Raw genomic sequence first — 19,970 nt, forward strand, 5'->3', positions numbered from 1 at the left:
GGCATGTGATTATGACAGGCATAAACACTAACCATTATCAATTGCCCACATGTTTCCAAGGATTGGTCCTGTTTGTCTCCAGCGAATCCTGGTGTTCCGGGTTAGTGCTGCGTTAGGAAGGGGAATTGTTATTCGGTTCCACCTGCAAGAAATTTAGCACAAAACCATCTTCACAACTATGTTCATATCTTTAGAATCTATTTTACATGGTTTTCATGTTCTAGCTTCCGTGTGCTTGGAAAAGCACTAAAATTTACCAATAAACTCTTTAAATTCACTTGTGGAATTTGTTTGTGTCTTTAAAACAGACATACAATTTGTAAAAACACCCACGGCATGCCAGAGCAATGGATTTGTTATTTTACATTACTTAAACATTTTTTAAGTTTTAATTTATTGTTAGAGACAGGGTCTTGCTCTGTTGTCCAGGCTGGAGCGCAGTGGCACAATCATAGCTCACTGCAGCCTCAAAATCCTGGGCTCAAGCTATGCTCCTGCCTCAGCCTCCTGAGTAGGTAGGACTACAGAAGCATACTACCACACCCAGCTAATTTTTATATCTGTAGAGACAAGGTCTCATACTATGTTGCCCACACTGGTCTCAAACTTCTGACCTCAAGAAATCCCCTTACCTTGGCCTCCCAAAGTGCTGGGATTACAGGTGTGAGTCATCATACCTAGCCAATTTATTCTTAATAGTGAGGGATATTTAGTTTTTATATATTCTTTTAAGAAATTTTTCCATCAATGCTCAGACCTTAGATATTATCTTATGCTAGGCATCTGTGCAGAGATGTACTGCTAATTAGCATCAATTATTTTTATTTTTTGTTCTCCCCTAGCCCTACACACATTTAAAAGGGGATAACAAAGAAAATAATTCCCAACTTAATTTTGCCATTCTTGCAAATATTTTTACTATTCTCATAATGCTTATTCTGTAATGTGGCAAGTATTTAATATAATCATCTTTAATTCTCCTAATAGCCCCCAATGAGGTATATTAAATCTTTAATCATACAGAAAAAAGTGGAAAGTCAGGGAGAGTAAATATGATTACACAGAATGGAATCCAGGTCCAATTTCAAAATTTAACTTTCTTCCATTTTTTCTATGCTGCATTTCTCTATAAGTAGCGTGGCAATAACCACAGAACTGCCATATAGAATTTAAGTTCATGCAGTCCAAAATATAAGTCAAGTACATAAAGAATGAATGGCCTTACAAATGGTAATTGTAATCTTGCATCCAGTTTACCAAAGATACTATCTTTCTTTCTGACCACTTTTAAAGAGGTTAGGTTTCTTACCTATTATGACAAAAATGCTAATTTCAGGATAACTCATTGATTTTTATTCTGCAACATGGATTCAAGTATTTCAATATCTCAGAGAGAATGTACTCACCCACTGTAGTTTTCAGAGGAGTAGACAGTGCTGTGGGGGAGGTGGGGTCCAGCACAGATCTCAGGTAAGCATTCAGTGTGAAGGAGGGACCAGGAGCGCCCATGGTTGGTAGAAAACTCCAAGCTGACACTAATAAAACCAGAACAAGCACACACAAAAGGTGGGGAGGGTAAAGATAACAAATAAAATGAAATTTTCAACTCTGGTTAAGTACATTAAACAACTGTAAAAACAGTGTAAAAATTTTTTAAAGATGTTGTTTCCTAAATGATTGTTTTCTCTTTCACTAAAGTCTGACCAGCTTTCAAAGGGCAATCAGTTAAATTACTGCTATAAACAAACTATGTTTCAAAGACAACAAATGGTAACTTGAGTTTGTGCTCTTGAGTTTGATAGGTGGCAAGGCAATTACCATGTCTCACACTGTCACTTCATCCTGTGAATGTGACACCGACAAAATTCCTAGAAAAAATATGAGCAACACTTGGGCCAGTGAAACTGAGAAGTCATAGCTCTTGAAGTGCTAATTGATTTCCATGCTTATTATTAGCAGGTCACCAGCCGACAGGAGGTCAAGCTTTTTTTCAGTTGCCTTTTTTTTTTTTTCTCTCTTAGCAATCTGTTGTAATGGATGGTTGCCACAGCACATGCAAACACCTCTGATACCTAAGATCAAGCTCTTAGAATGAAGCCATTCCTACTTGAAATCTATCCAATCATACCCCTCATATTAATTGAAGAACTTTTCTTTTGGCAAAAGTGTGTTATTTCATCAATGAGTATTTTACTTAAAATGCAGTTAAAACTCTACCTAGAAACTACCTCTTAGTTAATAGCCAAATCTGCAAACTCATTTTTAGTTTTGCACACTTACAAAATAGGGCTTCCTACCTGTTACCAGGTTGATGCGTTCCACATCCCAGATTGATGGAAAACTGTATCATGTGAGACATTGTAGAAGGGAGAACAGGCAAGACATGGAAAAAGTCTACAGCCCAGACATTCCTATTATGTCCTTGATGGTTCTTTTGCCTGAGACAAAATTTGGTAGCAGGAGTCTGAAGTTCAGGATTGATGACCACAGAAACCAAAGACGGAACCTTTCAAACAAAGGAGACCAGAATCACTCAAAATCCTTTCTAGGCTAGTCCATGTAAATTCTCCTAGATTTGACCTAATGAACGCTATGTACATAACTGCCATTTATTAAGCACCAGGACACGTCCTTTGTGTTGCATTTGTTATTTCATGAAGAAGATGCTATCCTCAAGGAGCATTCGATTTAGTGACTCAGAATTCTTCCTGTGCACGAGGTGGGGGTCTCTGTGTGTGTTTGATCAGGCTCTCCCTAACTGAAGATAAACTGATATAAGGTCTTTAAGAGTTATCTAAGCATGTGTATCCATTTTATTTAATTAGCACAAGACAAAGGCAACTTGACATTTATACTTTATCATCAGTCCTCTTTGAAAGTGGATTGGTATCAAGCTAAGGGCTTTCCAAACTAGTATTGTGAAAATAGGACAGAAACAACCAGAGCCAATGAGTCAATGCATTATAACTCACAAAGCTGATTTGATATGAGGCATGAAGATGACCACGGCAGGTATAGTTCTGCCACTGCTGGAAATATCGTCTTTTATGAAATCCCAAATGGTATAACTTGGGTTACCCTTGCACGTGGAATGTGCTGGATATTCACTCGGTTGTTTCCCATTCTAACCTTGATGTTTGTTTTGTCTTTCTAACTTAAACCCTGAAATGCTAGATGTTAGCTGCGTTTAAGCTTTTAAAAGTACTTAGGGTACCATCAGTGCAAAGAAAAGGCTAACTAATAATGAGTATGTGGGTGTGGCCTCAGCACAAACAAATCTACTTTTACAAAAAATAATTTTACACTTTATGACGAGTATCTCACATAATTTTGAAGATGTTTGCAAATAACCAGAGCTAACACCTGTTCTATATGCAAAGGGTAAAGAAAAAAGGCCAACCTCAATCGGTAGCTCTAGTTAGCAAAGAAAAAAGCAAAGATAACCTGTGCTTCTACAGTGTCTTCTACCCAGGAGATCTCAAAATGCTGGACAAATACTCATTATGACTGACAGCAAGTGCATGAGGGGGCATAATTAGAGTTACATTTAGGGCTTTCTTGGGGACAAGAATAACTGTCAGAGTATTGGGTTCTGCCTTACTGTCTGATGGACTGTAATTCACTCTTCCTTCCTGATAACTCATTTTTCATTTGTATTAGGAAAAAATATGAAGGTTAAAATGTCTATTTCACTTTTAAAGAAACCTGGCGACCTCTGGCCTGTCAGAACAGGGATGTATCTTCTGCATCTGGAGTGGTCTTTGTGGTTTTGACTTGGGCTTGTCCAGGGTGGTCTGAGGTGGTCTATTTGCCACACAGACTGGCATGTGTACCTTATATGAGGAATAGGAAAGGGTATCCAGTGTTATATGCTCTTTTCTTCCTTCAATTTTTGCATACAGGATTATGTCATTTTCATGAGAATTTCCAGGGTCACAAATTCCTCCTGCACAAAACAAAAATTTTAAGTTGCTAGTACCAACTAGCATCCATAAACATATCAAATATAGTGTTAAATTTCAGAATGAAAAATCATTATAGTACCCAGATGTCACTTAAGAATAACCCTAAACAAAGGTAAACAGACTCAAGGAAATAATTTATAACGATAGTTCAAGTAGGCCATGCTAAAGATCAAAGACTTGACATTTGTGAAGGCCAAAGTAGCTATTTGCTTCATGAGATTACTCAAATAATTGTCTACTTTGAGCAGCAACTACACGTCCATGTTCTAACCCACATTAAAAAGATGTGTTCTGCTTTTTAATAAACTGTTATTTCCTTAATTTGAGGTTTTTATGACCAAAGTTCAGAACCTGTTGGTTATGGTTTTAAAACAAGGGTGATGACTTCCTGCATCAAGGAATTCTGAAGTAGTGTTAGTCAAACTGTTGCACATAGTATCTTTAATATTTTAGCATATTATTTGTACTTTAAATGCAATTTGTTTTACATTTTTCATTTTTATATTTGGTACCTCATTTGATTGTTAGAAGGTACATAGAGTATTTTATTCTCTATTACTCTACTTTATAGTCATGGAAAACAATATGCCATTGAAGCTGAAGAGCAATTAAGATCATCTTGATGATGGTACTGAATGACAGAGCAGGTACCTGAAGCTAAGATCATGTAAATAACTAGTGGAAGAGCCAGGGGTACATGTATGTCTTCTAACCTATTATTTTCATAACTGCATTCCATCAATAATTCTTTTTAAAATATTTTATTTTGTAGAGATGGGGTCTCCCTATGTTGCACAGGCTGGTCTTGAACTCCTGGGCTCAAGCAATCCTCCTACCTTTGTCTTCTAAAGCATTAAGACTGTAGGCATGAGCCACCACGCCTAGCCCCAGTCAACAATTCTTGCTACTGTTTGCTTCTATTAACTGTCTGTATAACCTGAATATTAAAGGATGACATGTCTAACTAGAAGCCTCTCTTAAGCCACCATTATCCTTCATAATAGTACCAACCAAAACAGCTGGGACTATGGGCATGTATATGTATTTCCTGGCAAATATTCTATCCCTAAGTCCCCATATTTATAACACTAACTTCTTTTTCTTTTATTACTGTCTTTCTAAAATTCCTTCAGTTCCTAAATCAACCACCATCAGTGTTAATTTTTATCTACAGGCAATTGCTGTTGCTAATACTCTCTGGTGACAGTAAAACAACATCAACATTCTAGAATAAAACTACCCTCTGAGAGTTAATCTAGTAAAATACACAAATAATGGCTGAGACTTAGCATTTGATATTAAATAAACTAAGAAGAAAGTGTCAATTATTTGTAAATTCCTGGGTCAAACTCGACCTGAGTAATTGGGTCTGATCTTGGGGAGAAATGACTGATATGTGATATTAAGCGGGAAAGCTAGAACTGAATTAGTACAATAAACTTCATGAACAATAGAAGGAATATTAGACAAAAGTAGATATCAGAGGGCAAGACTTTCATAGGATGTCCATACACTGGGAAGGAATAGAGAAGTCCTTAATGACCAAGGCAAATCTTGAGGATTCATTTGCAAAATGTGTCCCACAGTGGAACAGGATGCATCAGGCTATCATAGTTCTGGAACCGCTGCCATTAAAATTACTGGGTGATATATATCTTTTTTGATCCCATAAGCATTGATTATTCCCTCATGCTTAGCAGTTAAATTTCCATAGTCTATTGATGAGAATTATGATTTGTTCATAAGCCTCCTCTGAGCTTAGAGCATGAGTCAGTCTCCAATTTGTCAGCTCTGGAGTAATTAAGAAAACTCATTTTCTGAATCTATAAACCTGAGACCTGTACAGTTGACTGCAGTAACCTCATTAAGGTCACCTATGAGGCCCATTCTGATTGACCAGGTGTCTTCTCTATATGACACATCTTATTTCATCTCCCGCAATGCAACAACTTTTGATGATCTAAATTAATAATTTAAATAACAGATGATTTATATTTGGCTTTGAAAATATACTATTGGAATTATGTTGTGCAAATATTCTTAACTAAATTGTCCTAGGTGAATTCTAAAATTATTTGGCATATCTGAGTATACATCAGTTGGAAGCAACCCAGGAAGTTGGCTTGATGGCAGAAAAGCTAGTGTCTGACTTGAAAACTAAGCCCTTTAAGACAAACTGGAGACGGCTGTAGGAATCTGGGGGTGAGCCTGTTACTAGAGTTTCTAGCTGAGCCAGGGAAGGAGAGAGTTTAGCACACATTCTCACCCCATTGGTGTGCTCCTAGAACAGCTCAGTTTATGGGATAGCAGTGAGTTACAGGGTGAAGCCATGGTCTGAAAGGTTTTACAGGTAGATCAAATTTTCTAGCTCATGACACACTGCTTTTATGTTTGAGTCATTTGTGAGAAAATTGCCCAATAATTTTGTTTATTCCCAATGAAATTTGTGGGTTTTTGTTTTGACAAAGAGTTGATGTTGCAAATGGTGGTTGGTACTGTACGGATCAGGGTTTCTTTTGGAGCCAGACTCCTTCAGTATTATTAATAATAACATAAGGGTAAAAATGCCTACTTTTCATTAGATACTTACTATGAACCATGCACCATGTAAAATCAAGTACAAGGATTATCTCTTTTCGTCCCCTAACAACATTTTCAGGTATATAGATCCACTTTGCTGATAGTGAAACAGAGGCCAAGAAAGGTTATATAATGTGCCCATAGTCCCAAAGTAAAGCATGTCTTTAATGTTATTCTGTTTGACTTCAAACCTTTACTACCACTCAATAGGTAAGTCTTGGAGGATGGTTTTTGCAAAGCATTGAAATCTGGCATGCTACACATGTTAGGCACATGTAATTTGGCATATAATAAATATTTACTGGATTAGGTAATTTGAACTGAGAATGGAGAAGTCAGGTATGGCGACAATGTATATCTCATCCTAATAATGTTTACTGTTCAACAACCTGTGGAGAAAAATCTTATGATTTTGACATTTATATCATATATTCAAGCATTTCCTTACATGCTTCAGTGTTATGATAAATACAGCTACTAAAGCCATTGTAATTGATGGTCTCTGGAGAAAAAATCCACGTGAAAATGAAATTCCTATTAGAAGACAAAACTTTTAAATTGAGGATTATATATAAATACGTATATATGAGAATATATATATATAAGGATACTTATAATTATATATTAAGGATTTACCAAAAAAGGACAAAAAAGGTGAATAATCACAGGCAGTGTGGGTTTAGTGCACCATACCTAATGACGCAGGCACTGAACTATCAGTTTTCTCTAATTTCATTAATCTGTTTTCTGTAACTTCTCTCTGCTCTCTTAAGAACAGTTCATGAACTGCATCTGCCCTTCAGAGATAACTGAAATACACGTGAGAGCCACACCCAGCCCAGAATGGCAGAAGAAAAAAGTCCTAAAGGAGCCAAGACTTTAAAATGATGACAGATTTTATCTGAAAGATTCTTCCGGGAGCAATTTATAGTTCTGTGAAGTGTCAATGACAGCAGCTTCTACAGGGAGATATGGATTCTTCTTCAGCTTCATAGCCTTTGGCACCTTGTGGAAAGGTGTGACTCAGAGGCATCTTGTACAGAAATTAAGGTGCAGGAAGATTTCAATAAAAACAAACGGGGCAGTCAGTTTTAAAATATTTTAAATATTGTTTTAAGTCATTTTCAAAGAATAATAATAGGCAGTAAACTGTGTTGTGCTGCCCTAATTGCAGTAAAAATTCAGAGAAAAGGGTACAATGTGAGCTAAAAGAGCTGGGCATATAGCAGATGCCTAGTAAATATTTGTTGGAGGAACAATAAACAAATACATGAATGAGTTGACGTCTCTTAGGTTATTTTTTGTCTAATTCACTGCATTCTGGTTCTAAGAACAGTGCTCTATACTGGTCCTCAATGAATGTGTTGAATACGTCAATATATGAATAAAGGAAATAGACGTTGAACTGAACTTTGAAAGTTGAGCAAGTTTTCCAGAAATATGCTCACAGCAGGCTGATATGAACCAAGGGCAGAACATATAGTCAGGGCCTGAGAGGGAGAGAGTGTGATGTAATCCAGATTAACAATCAGTCTGATTTTCCTAAGGTACTGTATTTAGTGAGGGGCTACTTATAACTATCTCATTCTAAATCTCTTTCCATATGGCTTTATTTCCCATCAGCCAACAAAGTTTTAAAGTATTTTCTATAGGTCCAGTCCTATCCTATCTATCCTGCCCTATCGTATCCTACCATATTCCATCCTACCATAACCTACCCTATCCTTACTCTACCCTATGCCACCCTACCCTATCCTATCCATCTATCCCATCCTAAAAACACCTTTCCTGGGTGTGCTGTTCCCTCAAGATCTGGCCACCATTTCTTTTCTTCTCTCTACTGATAAAACTCTTGAAGTAGCCGTCCTCCTCTTTCAGTGACAAATTTTTATTTTTATTTTTAACTCCATGTATTATACTTGGGCTTTCCAGGCACCACACCATTGGGGAAACTCCCTCCAAAGTCACTGGTGGCTTCTCAGCCCTTATCCTGGTTGATCTCTCTCTCTCTCTCTCTGGCATTCCTTACACTGTTGATCATCTCCCTGCCATTACCCCCAAACCACTGTCTTCCTTCCTCCTGTAGGCTCCAATGACATCTTCTGCCCACCTCTGTTTATGTTCTTTCTCAGTCTCCTTTACTACTATTTTCCCCTCTACTTATACCTAGATGAGGATTATCCCTAAGAATTCTTTGTCTTATGCTACCTTCTGCTTGGGAGAACATAGCAGTTCTAGTGGCTCCAGTTATCACCTGCATATGGATGATTTTCGAATCTGATTCGAATTCTGAATAGAATTTCTCCCTTCATGTGGCATTCCAGAAACCTGATCTTAACATAAGCAACATCAAAATATTCTATTCCACACTTACTCTCTTATACATATATTTCTTTTCTAAATCTAGCAACCCTGCCCTGATCTCTTGCCCTTTAATTTCTGATTCTTTCAATCTTCCATCATACTCCTGCTAGAATTACTTTTCTAAAACACAGCTGATAATGTAATGCTGAACTAACAGGAATTTTCTGATAGCTCCACACTACCTAGAGAAAGAAAATCCAAACTCCTTAGTAGGAATTAAAGAAAACACTATTCTGGTTCCAATTTGCTTTTCTAGTTCCATCTTACGTGCTTCCACTTATCTATATTGGGAAAATCACCCAGCCCCAAACATATGACATACCTTTATTCTTGTGCCCTTTTTTCATAATGGCTTAGCTTGGAATTCTCTTCCTTAAATTTAAATCATGCCCATCCTTCAAGGGTGAGTTCAAATGCCATCTCCTTCATGAAGCTTTACCCTAATCCCTCCACTGCAATTACAACTTCCTCTATACTCTCATAGCATTTCATTCCATTACAGCACACTGCATTCTACCTTATAGTCAGATGGTACTTGTGGGTGGGACCTCAGATTAATTTTTATATCAATAACAACAGAGATATACTGAGTCTAAATATTTATTTGGCAGTTTTGAGTGCTTTTCATACATTAACTCATTTGACCAGCAACTCTGTGATTAGGTGACATTATTCTCCCCATTTGTATTCTCCATATATCCTGGCTTAAGGCTCTATATTCAGTAGGCATTCCTTACTGTTTTAATTGAATGAAGAGGCTTTTACTTGGGATAACGTACTTCTTTGGGCTCATTCAAATCAATTCCCCAACACAGTAATACTGTTTAATTCATTGATTAATAATATGCTTTGTTCCAGAAAAAATTAAAGATTAATCTCTTATATAAAGACAATTATATAAAGGAACTTACATAATGATGACTTAGTCTCATATAAATCACCAAATACGGTTAATTTATTATAATAAAATCAAAATATGGTATGAAATACATTGTGTCAAAAATGGGGAAAAGGGAAAAAACTTAAATTAGGCTGGCATACTAAATGTTTATTACAACTTTTTTGGAGGAGGGCTTAAGGTTTTCCAGGAATCCCTTTTGATAAAATGAGAGCCAGTTTGAATTCTAATTATGCAAAGAAAATGAGCTCTGGGCCTTTAAATACACAAACCAGTTCAGAGTGAAGGTGAGGTTATCCTTAAATGTGAGACTACATTACTTTATTTTATATGCACAATTTCTCTGTTATCAAACAGATAATTATGGAAAATGAGTTAGCATCACATAGGTAATATGCTTGAGAGCATGATACAATCTGAGGTTTCCCATGCAACCCTGAGCTGTATGATTATCAAAAAGGTGAATTGAGGAATACAAGAGAAATAAATTGTCAATGCTGAAGTTAGACTCAGGAGATCTGTTTGTCCTGATGAACTGACATCTTTGCTAGTAAGTTCAAAGGTAGATAGTGTTTATTTCCTGTTTCACTTCCAGATATTGCCTGTGCTTTTCCAGTCACTCAACAAAGAAGGCATGTGACACCTACTCACATTTCTGGAATGACATCAGTGAGAGAATATGTAACTGTGGCTCTTGTTGACTAAAAGGATTAACTTTGGAGGTCACAAAGTTCAACCTTCTAACTCCTTTTTGGGTAATTTTCCAACTATCTTTATTTGCTCTACAATACTTTGAAGAAAACTATAACTTATGAACACATGTTTTTCTTAATGTGTTTGCAAACACATTAGAAAATAGAGAATATTATTAAAGTATTAACCTAAATTTCTCAGCTTCCTACTACAAAAGAGTTATGCAATGATGAGATATTCATGAAAACAAAGGCTCACCTTGATGACTATTTTTGGGGGGAAGCTGGGAAAAAGAAATCGCTTTGTTTTAGCTTATCTCTCATTGTCTTTTCAGCTATGACCATGGAGGGAGAGGTGGAAGGAAGGTATTATGGCATTTCTTCTTCAGGCCTCATCATGGCAAGCCATGACTAGATCTCTTTAGGCTGGCTCCAGCGGGGCTGGCCTGAAACACGGGGGAGTACCACAGGCTTCTGCTCTGTCTGGAGAGCTCACATTTCATGAATTTTCATTTTATGTAGTTGACAACAAACAATCTTACTTCCTCAGGAATAGGTGCTGGCCTAGGATTTGCCCCACGGTGAACAAAGTTTGTGAAAATGTACTTACCCATCACAAAATAAAACCTCAGGTTCCCATAACCGGTAGTGTCCATGAATGGAGTGCATAATTTCCTCTCTCCATCTTTGAGGAAGACCATTGATAAGCCTGATTCTATCGTTCCACATTCTGTACCAATGACAGCTCCCAAGACATCCCATCTAAAAAAAAAAGGGGGATTAAGAGTTAGAGTTAGCATATTAAGCCAAATCTTTATAAAGAATAACATTTAGTTTTTAGTGAGGGACGCTTACTTACTTAGTAATGAATAATTCTGAAATAAAGATATGGCACTTTATTTAGGTAATGAATAAACTTTAAATGCAAATTTTAGGTAGTGAATACACTTTAAACACATTACATTCACAGTTATAGTTTTCCTGTAGAGGGATGAATTTAATCAATCTTGTATATGGTGTGTCTACTTGTGATCAGAGCCATGCTCCTAACTGAGATACTTTTCATTCTTTAAGTACTTATAGTTGAGTTGGGAAATCAATGAACTAAGGAAACAGTGAATTATAAAAGACAGACTCATAATATAAATACTTGTATGATGTTTTGCCTACTGAAAATAGTAATAAAATGAAAAGTCATAAGAATTGGCAAAAGTCTAGCAAGTTTTCAAAAAGGAGATGGGATTTAAACTGGGTCTCATCAAACAGGTAACTGGATATGTAGAAGAGAATAAAAATAGCTGGCTTTTATTGAGTGCTAACTACCTGGCCTGATCCTTTTCTAGGGCCTTTACACATTAAAGTCATTTAATTCTCACAGTGACCCTATGAGGTAGTCACCATTACTACCCCAATTTTAGATGAAGAAACTGAGATGAAGAGAGGTTAAGAATGACTAGCAAAGGAAGAGGACAGTATTCAAAGCCATGCAGTGTGACTCCAGAGCCTATGCTCTTACCACAGTTGCATAATGTGTTGACGAAATCACATGAGCATAGGCTAAGAAATGGGAATGACCAGCGGGCATGGTGGCTCACGCCTGTAATCCTAGTACTTTGGGAAGCCGGGGCGGGCGGATCACGAGGTCAGGAGATTGAGACCATCCTGGCTAACAGGGTGAAACCCCATCTCTACTAAAAATACAAAAAAATTAGCTTGGTGTGGTGGTGCATGGCTGTAGTCCCAGCTACTCGGGAGGCTGAGGCTGGAGAATGGTGTGAACCCAGGAGGCAAAGGTTGCAGTGAGCCAGCTGAGATTGCACCACTGCACTCCAGCCTGGGTGACAGAGCGAGACTCCGTCACAAAAAAAAAAAAAAAAAAGAAATGGGTGACACTATTAACAGTGCAGAAATCAATAGACCTTGGTGGAGGATGTGTGTTAGGGGAGAGTAAAAAATACATTTGAATAGTACAGTGGAACAAATCCATAGAGAGTTTGGAAAGAGGGGAGTTCAGACTCTATTTAGTAGACACTCAGTGATATTTCCAAACTGCATACATGATTACATCTCTCCTTTGTTTAAAGTCTTTCAGGGGCTCCCCCACTGCTATCTGGACAAATTCCAAGTTCCTTAATGCAGAATATGCAGTCCTTCTTGGCCTGGCCCAAGAACATTTCTAGCACAATCTCTCGCCTTGTACCATGTCTCTTCTGCCTTGTACCCAAACTCTTCTGCCATACAATGTGAATTCAAAGTCACTAAAACATTCTCTGTCAGCCCTCTGAATCTTAACTTTTTGTCTATCAAACAAACTCAGGGTCATTCTTTAAGATGTCCTTGAAATATCAAACACCTTTCTGTACAGTCTTTCCCAAACTTCCTGGCTCCTCCTACCCAGCCCCACCACTCCATCTCAGACTGTTAGATTCTTCCTTTGTGATCTAATTTCTCCCAGTACACTGCCATTGTTTCTTTACATGCCTTTTTTTATTCCTGATGTCAGCTCCTAAGACAGAATCTGCGTCTTATTTTTGTGTCCTGAGACCCTAGCTCAGTGTTCAACGCCCAGCAGATCCTCAATAATTCTTGTTGAGCGATGGCGGGATTAAGGGATTCCATCTTCAGAAAATAAACAAAACCTGTAGAGTTTCCTGACTGTATCCTGTCCTCACTTTCCTCTGCTTTCTCTAGTCACATCCTTGCCCTGTCCTCTGAGACAATTCATGCCATTAGCACAAATTGGCACAAACTGGAAAGCAGCCTTTTCAATTGGCACATTGGGAAGCACCCTCTTCTTCTCCCGACCACACGTCAGGCAGGTCTGACCACCACTTCCACTCAAAGTCCCCCTGTACTTGTACTTAATGCCTACTGCTACTATTGCTGCCAGGCTTAGGCTTTGGTACTGAATCAACTTACAGTCATAGCTCTGATGGTTCAGCCTCCTCTTCCCCTTAGATATTTGCTACACCATCTGCCTGTCTAGATCCAAGCCCTGCAATGACCACCTGGTCTTTAGCTTCTCTGTTGGCCTAGGTTCTAGGCACACACTTTAAATGCCCAAAATATTCAGAGAGGTTTTCAGGTTTAGATCTCTTTTAAAGATTCGCAGGCCGAAATGAATGGTCTTATATAGAGGCCTGACCTCTATGGCCCCAGGTGCCTCTTCCCTTACTCATACTCTTTCTCCACCCTTGCTACCCGTCTGTCCGATTCCTTTTCCTCACCTTTTCAAGGCGGACCCATCTGTTGCTACCCAAGTCCCAGTTGTGTCAGTGAGAAGTGAAAACAAAGCAGAAGGTCAAAGACAGCTCCATGGTTAGGGGAACAGGTATTTATAGCACACCACATTCAAGAGGACTCTGAAGCTAGTCAAACAAAAACCTTCCAATACATGTTGGCTAAAACAGAAGTCATAAACTGGTGTTTGGGGGAATGACCATAAACTTTTGATAGACATTTAGGTCATTTCTATCTTTTTTGTTATTATTAACAATGCTATATAAAAGGTCCTTGTGTGTTTACATATGCATGTGGGAATTTCCCCATCAGCCTTTCTTAACTGGTGTCTGTGAGAGAAATGAGTCCTAATGCCCCAAGGCACCCATTATATTAGTGAATTGCTTTTTCTCCTTTGTCTCTAGAATCACAGGTGCACCAGCTTTAGGAGAATTGAGGGCAAAGCCGATCGTTTTCTGTGTTCTGGGGTTATCACGAAGGAATCTCTGCTGAGAAAGGCTGGTAGAGTATATATCTAGAAGTGGAGTTGCTGGGCAACGTGGTACTTCATTATTGTTCTTCAAAATTGTTGGATAAATTTATGTTTCCACCAGGAGGGTAGAAGGTTCCTGTTTCCCCACAAGCTTGCCATCACTTCATTTTGTCAAGCTTTTAAAATTTGGCCTATTAGATGATTATGAAATTTTATCTCACCTTTGCATTTACATGATTAGTAGTGAGGCTAAATATATTTTCATGTTTATTGGCCAGTTGGGGTCACTCTTATCTTGAGTTGCCTATTTATGTCCATTTTGTATTAGGATCGCTCTTTTCTTTCTCTCACTTTCTTATGATTTGAATTCTTTATATATTCCAGGTAGTAATCTTTTCTTGACTATCTGTATTGTACTTTTTTTCACTTTGTTTATGTGTTGTTGGATGTATGGATGAGTTTTAATTTTAATACAGTAGAATTTATCTATCTTTTCTCTATGCTTTGTGCCTTTTTTATCTGATTCTCCCTTACCCTCAAATCATAGAGATACTTGTCTATATTTTCTTCTAAAAGTTTTAAAGCTTTGCTTTTCACATTTAGGTGGTTTTAATGAACCTGAAATTGATTTGAGGTAAGGAATGAGTTTGAGATCCAATATGGTTTTTTCTATACAGATAGCCATTTATTCCAGAACTGTTAACCGTTGGCCCTAATTATTGGTAATGCCACTTGTGTCACATAACAATCCCCTATAAACGTGAGTCTGTTTCTACAATTAACTTGCCTCTCTTTTTTCCTCCATTAGTCTATATGTCCATCTCCGTGTCCAAACCAATTTAAATATCATACATATGGTATGTGTGTGTGTGTGTGTGTGTGTGTATATATATATATATATAAAATCTGTATATGTAAAATAGCTCTTGATAGCTGAGCTCCCTCTGTCCCTCAGCCACACCTTTCACTTCTTCACAATTGTCTTGGCTACTCTTGCCCTTGTTAACTCTTCCTAATGAATGTTAGAATCACTTTGTTGAGTTCTATTAAAAACCCTGCTTGGATCTCGACAAGAATCCGATCTCTCTTTAGTTAGAGATAAGAAGTTATCTATTGAATTGTTGCTCCTTTGTAAATAATCTGTCTTTCTCTCTGGTTGCTTTTTTGTCTTTGGTATTCTAAAATTTTTCTGCAGTGTATGTAGGTGTAGGTTTATTTTATTTATTCTATGGAAACTTGGTGTACCTTGTCAGTTTGGGGATTCAAACCTTTAATCAGGTCTGCAAAAATGTAAGTCACTATCTTTTCAAATATTAACTATCCTCTATTCATTCTATATTCTTTCTGGAAATTCTATGGGACCTGTATTGAAATGTCATATTCTATTCTCCGTGTCTCTCACTCTCTAATTAATCTTTCTTTCTTTTTATATTGCATTATGTGTTTTTTTCTCAGATCTGTCTCTAGTTCAATATACTAATTCTCTTTTCAGTTGTTTCTATATTTTTACCTTTATAGTTAATACTTAATTTCTATCACTGTATTTTTCATTTTAAAAAGTTTTCTTTGATTTATTTTTTATTTTTATTTATTTATTTTTTTTGAGAAATGGTCTTGCTCTGTTGTTCAGGCTGGAGTGCATTGGTGCAATTCATGGCTCATGGTAGCCTTAACGTCTCGGGCTCAAGCGAACCGCCCACCTCAGGCTCTCCTCAGAGTAGCTGAGACTACAAGGAGGCACCATCATGCCCAGGTAATTTTTGTATTTTTCCTTTTAGAGATGGTGTTTTTTCATGTTGCCCAGGCTGGTCTGAAACTCCTGGGCTCAAGCAATCCACCAATGTTGGCCTCTCAAAGTGCTGGGATTACAGGTGTCAGCCACTGTGCCCCACTTCTTTGATTCTTTTTAATATTTGCTTGTTCTTTTCTCATAGTACCCTCTTCTTTCAAAATGACTTAGATTTAAAAAATCTTTTAAATCATTTAATCATATTTATCTCATATCTCTCTTATCTCAATTGGAATGCACTTATTCTTCTGTTTGTCATATCTGATGACTGTCCTTTTTGGTGAATCATAAAATCACACAGATCATAATTCTTGTTGTGAGCTCAACTTTAGTGGACTTATTTCCAGTGTTAATTTTACACACTTTGTGTAGAAGAAATATTTTTACAAAGGGGTTCTGCATTTGCGTTTGTGAGCATCTTGGAGGTTCCCTGGTCCTGAATTTCTTTTTACATTAATTCCTCAGTTTAGAATTTTCCCACCACCTGGGTGGAATGAATGTGAATTTCACATTTGTTTGGAGTTTCCATTCTTCTGGGAGATTTTTTTTTCACACTTGAATCAATGAGAGAAGTTGTTATCCTAATTACTTCTTTATGGAGAAGGAGCTCTTCAGGGTCCCATATTTATACAAGAGTATCAGTGCTATCTGTCATCTGCCAAAGATCCTGTGTGAGTATTTTTAACTCTAATCTTCAGCCTTCGATTACATATGTTCAGTCCATCCTGAACTGCCTAAGTTTCAGCTAAAGGCTTATTACTCAGGTTTTTAATTTCCCTTTGTTTTAGGTATCTGCTCATTTCCTCCCCTATCCTAGGGCTACATATTGAAGAAAATTATCATACTTGATCCAACATTTCTATGGATTTGCAGAGGAAAAGGAATTGCATGAGCTCAGCCAGCCTTGTTGTCACAGCTTCAAATTTTCAGCTGGCTGATTACTATTAGCAATGATGGGGAACTAAAAGAGGTAAGCTAATTAGTTCATTTTAGGCTCTCATTTAATTATGTCATCAGGAGTGTTAACAAATTAAAGGTCGATGTCATCTTTCAAATCAGCAAGCTTCTCTTTTAGAGTAGGTTCAACTTATTTTAACATGTTAAATAATCAATTTTTAAATGTAGTCTGGTTATTAACTTTTTTCTTGTTTCTAAATATCCTTGGTGACTTTATTATATAAAAAGCAATTTTATAAATAAAAACAATTGTTAGTTACTTAATATTAATAATTATCCTAAGGCATGAAGATATGCTTCTTTTCAGGAAAATAAATATAATGTTTATTAGCCATAATTTCTTCATCCAAAGCTTATATATCAAAGTGTCTCTAAGCAATATATTTAGGCCACAGGCTGAGTTCTCAATATATGGACAGTAGTTTTATTAAATTTCATTAAGCAGCCAAACTTTGTTGGAAGTCATGATATGCAAACAGAATTACAGCTATTTTAGGTAAAATGTTTAATCATTCTAGTTTTTGAAAACATGTATATTTATTCCTTGCACAAAGTTTATCATGTATGCTTACTTTAGAATTAGTTAATTCTATTTTCAAAGCAAAGACTATCCAGGGAAATAATTTTTAGGAACACCAAACAAATAGCATATATCTATAATATCACACATTTGGCAACAGATATCAAAGGAGATATGTGAATTATTTTAAAATACATTACAGGCTGGGAGTGGTGGCTCATGCCTGTAATCCCAGCACTTTGGGAGGCCAAGGTGGGCGGATCACTTGAGGCCAGGATTTCAAGTTCAGCCTGGCCAACATGGCGAAAACCCGTCTCTACTAAAAATACAAAAATTAGCCGGGCATGGTGGTGCACACCTATAATCCCAGCTACTCGGGAGGCTGAGGCATGAGGATGGCTTGAACCCGAGAGGGGGAGGTTGCAGTGAGCTGAGATTGCACCACTGCACTCCAGCCTGGGTGACAGAGGGAGACTCTGTCTCAAGTAAAATAAAAGGTATGACATATAATTATATATGTATAATTGTATACTTTGTATAATTTATGAGAGAAGCTTGATACTTTGATCTTGTGTTTAATATTTAAAAAGTTGAAATATTTGACATTTTAAAACCGATTTCTCTTTAGTTTCTGGCCATGTCTAATTTGGCCTTTGTTATTCACACAATTAACTGGTCTACATTTGGAAGAAACTGGGACACACAAGGGTAAGTGGCTTGCCTAAGGCCAACCACCTGTTCAGCTCTAAAATTTAGATCTTTTCTTTCTTGATTTGCTCTGATTTTCTTACAGTTGTAAAAAGGATATTATGTATGCCAGGATGATTATGTTGAACCATCCAGTTTATAATAGATTTGGGACAAAAATATTAGAAAATTCTTTTAAAAAAATTTTTAACAGATTACATCAATCATTCAAGGAGCAAGCACATGGAATAGTAACTTTTTGAAACAGCTCTTAATAGTATTGCATCATTCACAAATTAACCAGGAGCCTCTCTTGACGCATACATGAAAATTTCACACTGGTTCATTGGTCTTTTGCTTGCTCCATTTATCCCAATTAAACCACTCAGCCTACTGATCCACAAAGCAAGTTAAGGTTATAAATGATGCAGATGATGACTCCTTTTTGATATCTATCTGCTTTAGGGTATTATTATAGTGAAAAATTAAATTGAAAAAGAATTTTCATGGACTAAAAGAACCTTCTATTTAAGTGAGAAATGAGATTAGTAGTCTTTTTCTTTTATTTGTCGTAAATGAAAAACTTTTCTAGATTAATTTAAATGAGTTATTATCACTTCTACCACAACATTGTGTGAGATATGATTCAGACCATATAATAACTTTCAATCTTTATTTAAGTCTGACATATCCATTTTTTTCTCTCAATTAGGTTTTATTTCTCCCACGCTAACTGTTGGAAGATAACAAAAGTGAAGTTACTCCTTTAGAAATCCAAATATTTATAATCAAGTAAAATGGGAAGTTTAGTCTACTTTGAAGAGAAAGAGGCAGAGATAAATCTGCTTTACTGAATTTTTACAAGATTCATGTTTTGCAAAAGTCCTGTTGCTTTGAATAACTTACTTTGCATTTATTAAAAATTCAGGAGGAGCCTGTTATAGCACAAGCTCATTCTTTCATGAATTTGTGTAAACACTGGCTCAAACATGGTTGGAGGCCAAGTATCCTTAAGGAGATCCCAGAGCTCTATCAACTACTGGGGGACTTCAGGTAGAGTCTTTACTCCCCAGACTTCAAAGTCCCAATTTACAAGGTCACAAAGTTGTGGTCATTTCCCGTTACAAAAATTATATAGTCCCTGACTCTCTCCAAATATAATAATTACATGAAGTAAAATTATAATATAACCAAATCTTTGAGACCAGTAGTGGTTATTTGAGGAGCTCTATAGTTCTGTCAACATCTCAGATGGCATGGCAATTTTCCTCCAAAGGTATGTTACTTCTCTGTGGTTTAAATTATGCTTTCCCCAAGGAAATGCAGTTCTATGTGAAGTGCATTTGAAGGAATGTCTGCCTGAGGGAGAGAGCTCTCTACAATGCAGCAATTTATATTTATTCTTTTATGATTAATTCTAAAATTAAAAAGCCCTTACCTTATTTATTATAAATACAGTGGTATCTATTATTTATTACAAATAGAGTGAGGTGAAGTTGGAGCACAGAAAAAGTTTTCTAATCAATAAAATGCCTTAAGGCAACTCTGTTCCTTAGAGATAGCAAGGTCACAATAATATTTAATTTATATTTTTAAAATAAAGCTTTCTGTTTTTTCTGTCATTAAAAGAGTAATATTTTTGTAAGCAAAAAATAATGTAAAGAGGTGTCTTAGCTGGAAAGCTGATGGTCTTCTCTATCAGGTGTTTTGGAATGCTTTGTAACTAGGATTAATTATATTTTAACCAGTCCACACTTCAATACTTTTAAGAATGATATGTATTCTCAGTAGGGTAGCTTGGCAATA

The 19,970-nt window shown here is 36.8% G+C and overlaps 1 protein-coding gene across 2 annotated transcripts in view; it reads right to left on the bottom strand.

Moving 5' to 3' along the window:
• Positions 1–19,970, bottom strand: part of RELN (reelin) — a 522,571-nt gene that overhangs the window by 187,833 nt on the left and 314,768 nt on the right. For both annotated transcript variants that reach the window (XM_003318728.5, XM_054656222.2), the window contains exons 12-16: positions 11,110–11,261; positions 3,834–3,946; positions 2,298–2,506; positions 1,407–1,535; positions 33–142 (exon numbers count right to left, since the gene is read on the bottom strand). In XM_003318728.5, the coding sequence (XP_003318776.2) occupies positions 33–142; positions 1,407–1,535; positions 2,298–2,506; positions 3,834–3,946; positions 11,110–11,261 (713 nt within the window). The remainder of the gene's footprint in view (positions 1–32; positions 143–1,406; positions 1,536–2,297; positions 2,507–3,833; positions 3,947–11,109; positions 11,262–19,970) is intronic.

This window comes from Pan troglodytes, chromosome 6 (genome assembly GCF_028858775.2).
Source record: "Pan troglodytes isolate AG18354 chromosome 6, NHGRI_mPanTro3-v2.0_pri, whole genome shotgun sequence".
In the NCBI taxonomy this organism is placed as follows: domain Eukaryota; kingdom Metazoa; phylum Chordata; class Mammalia; order Primates; family Hominidae; genus Pan; species Pan troglodytes.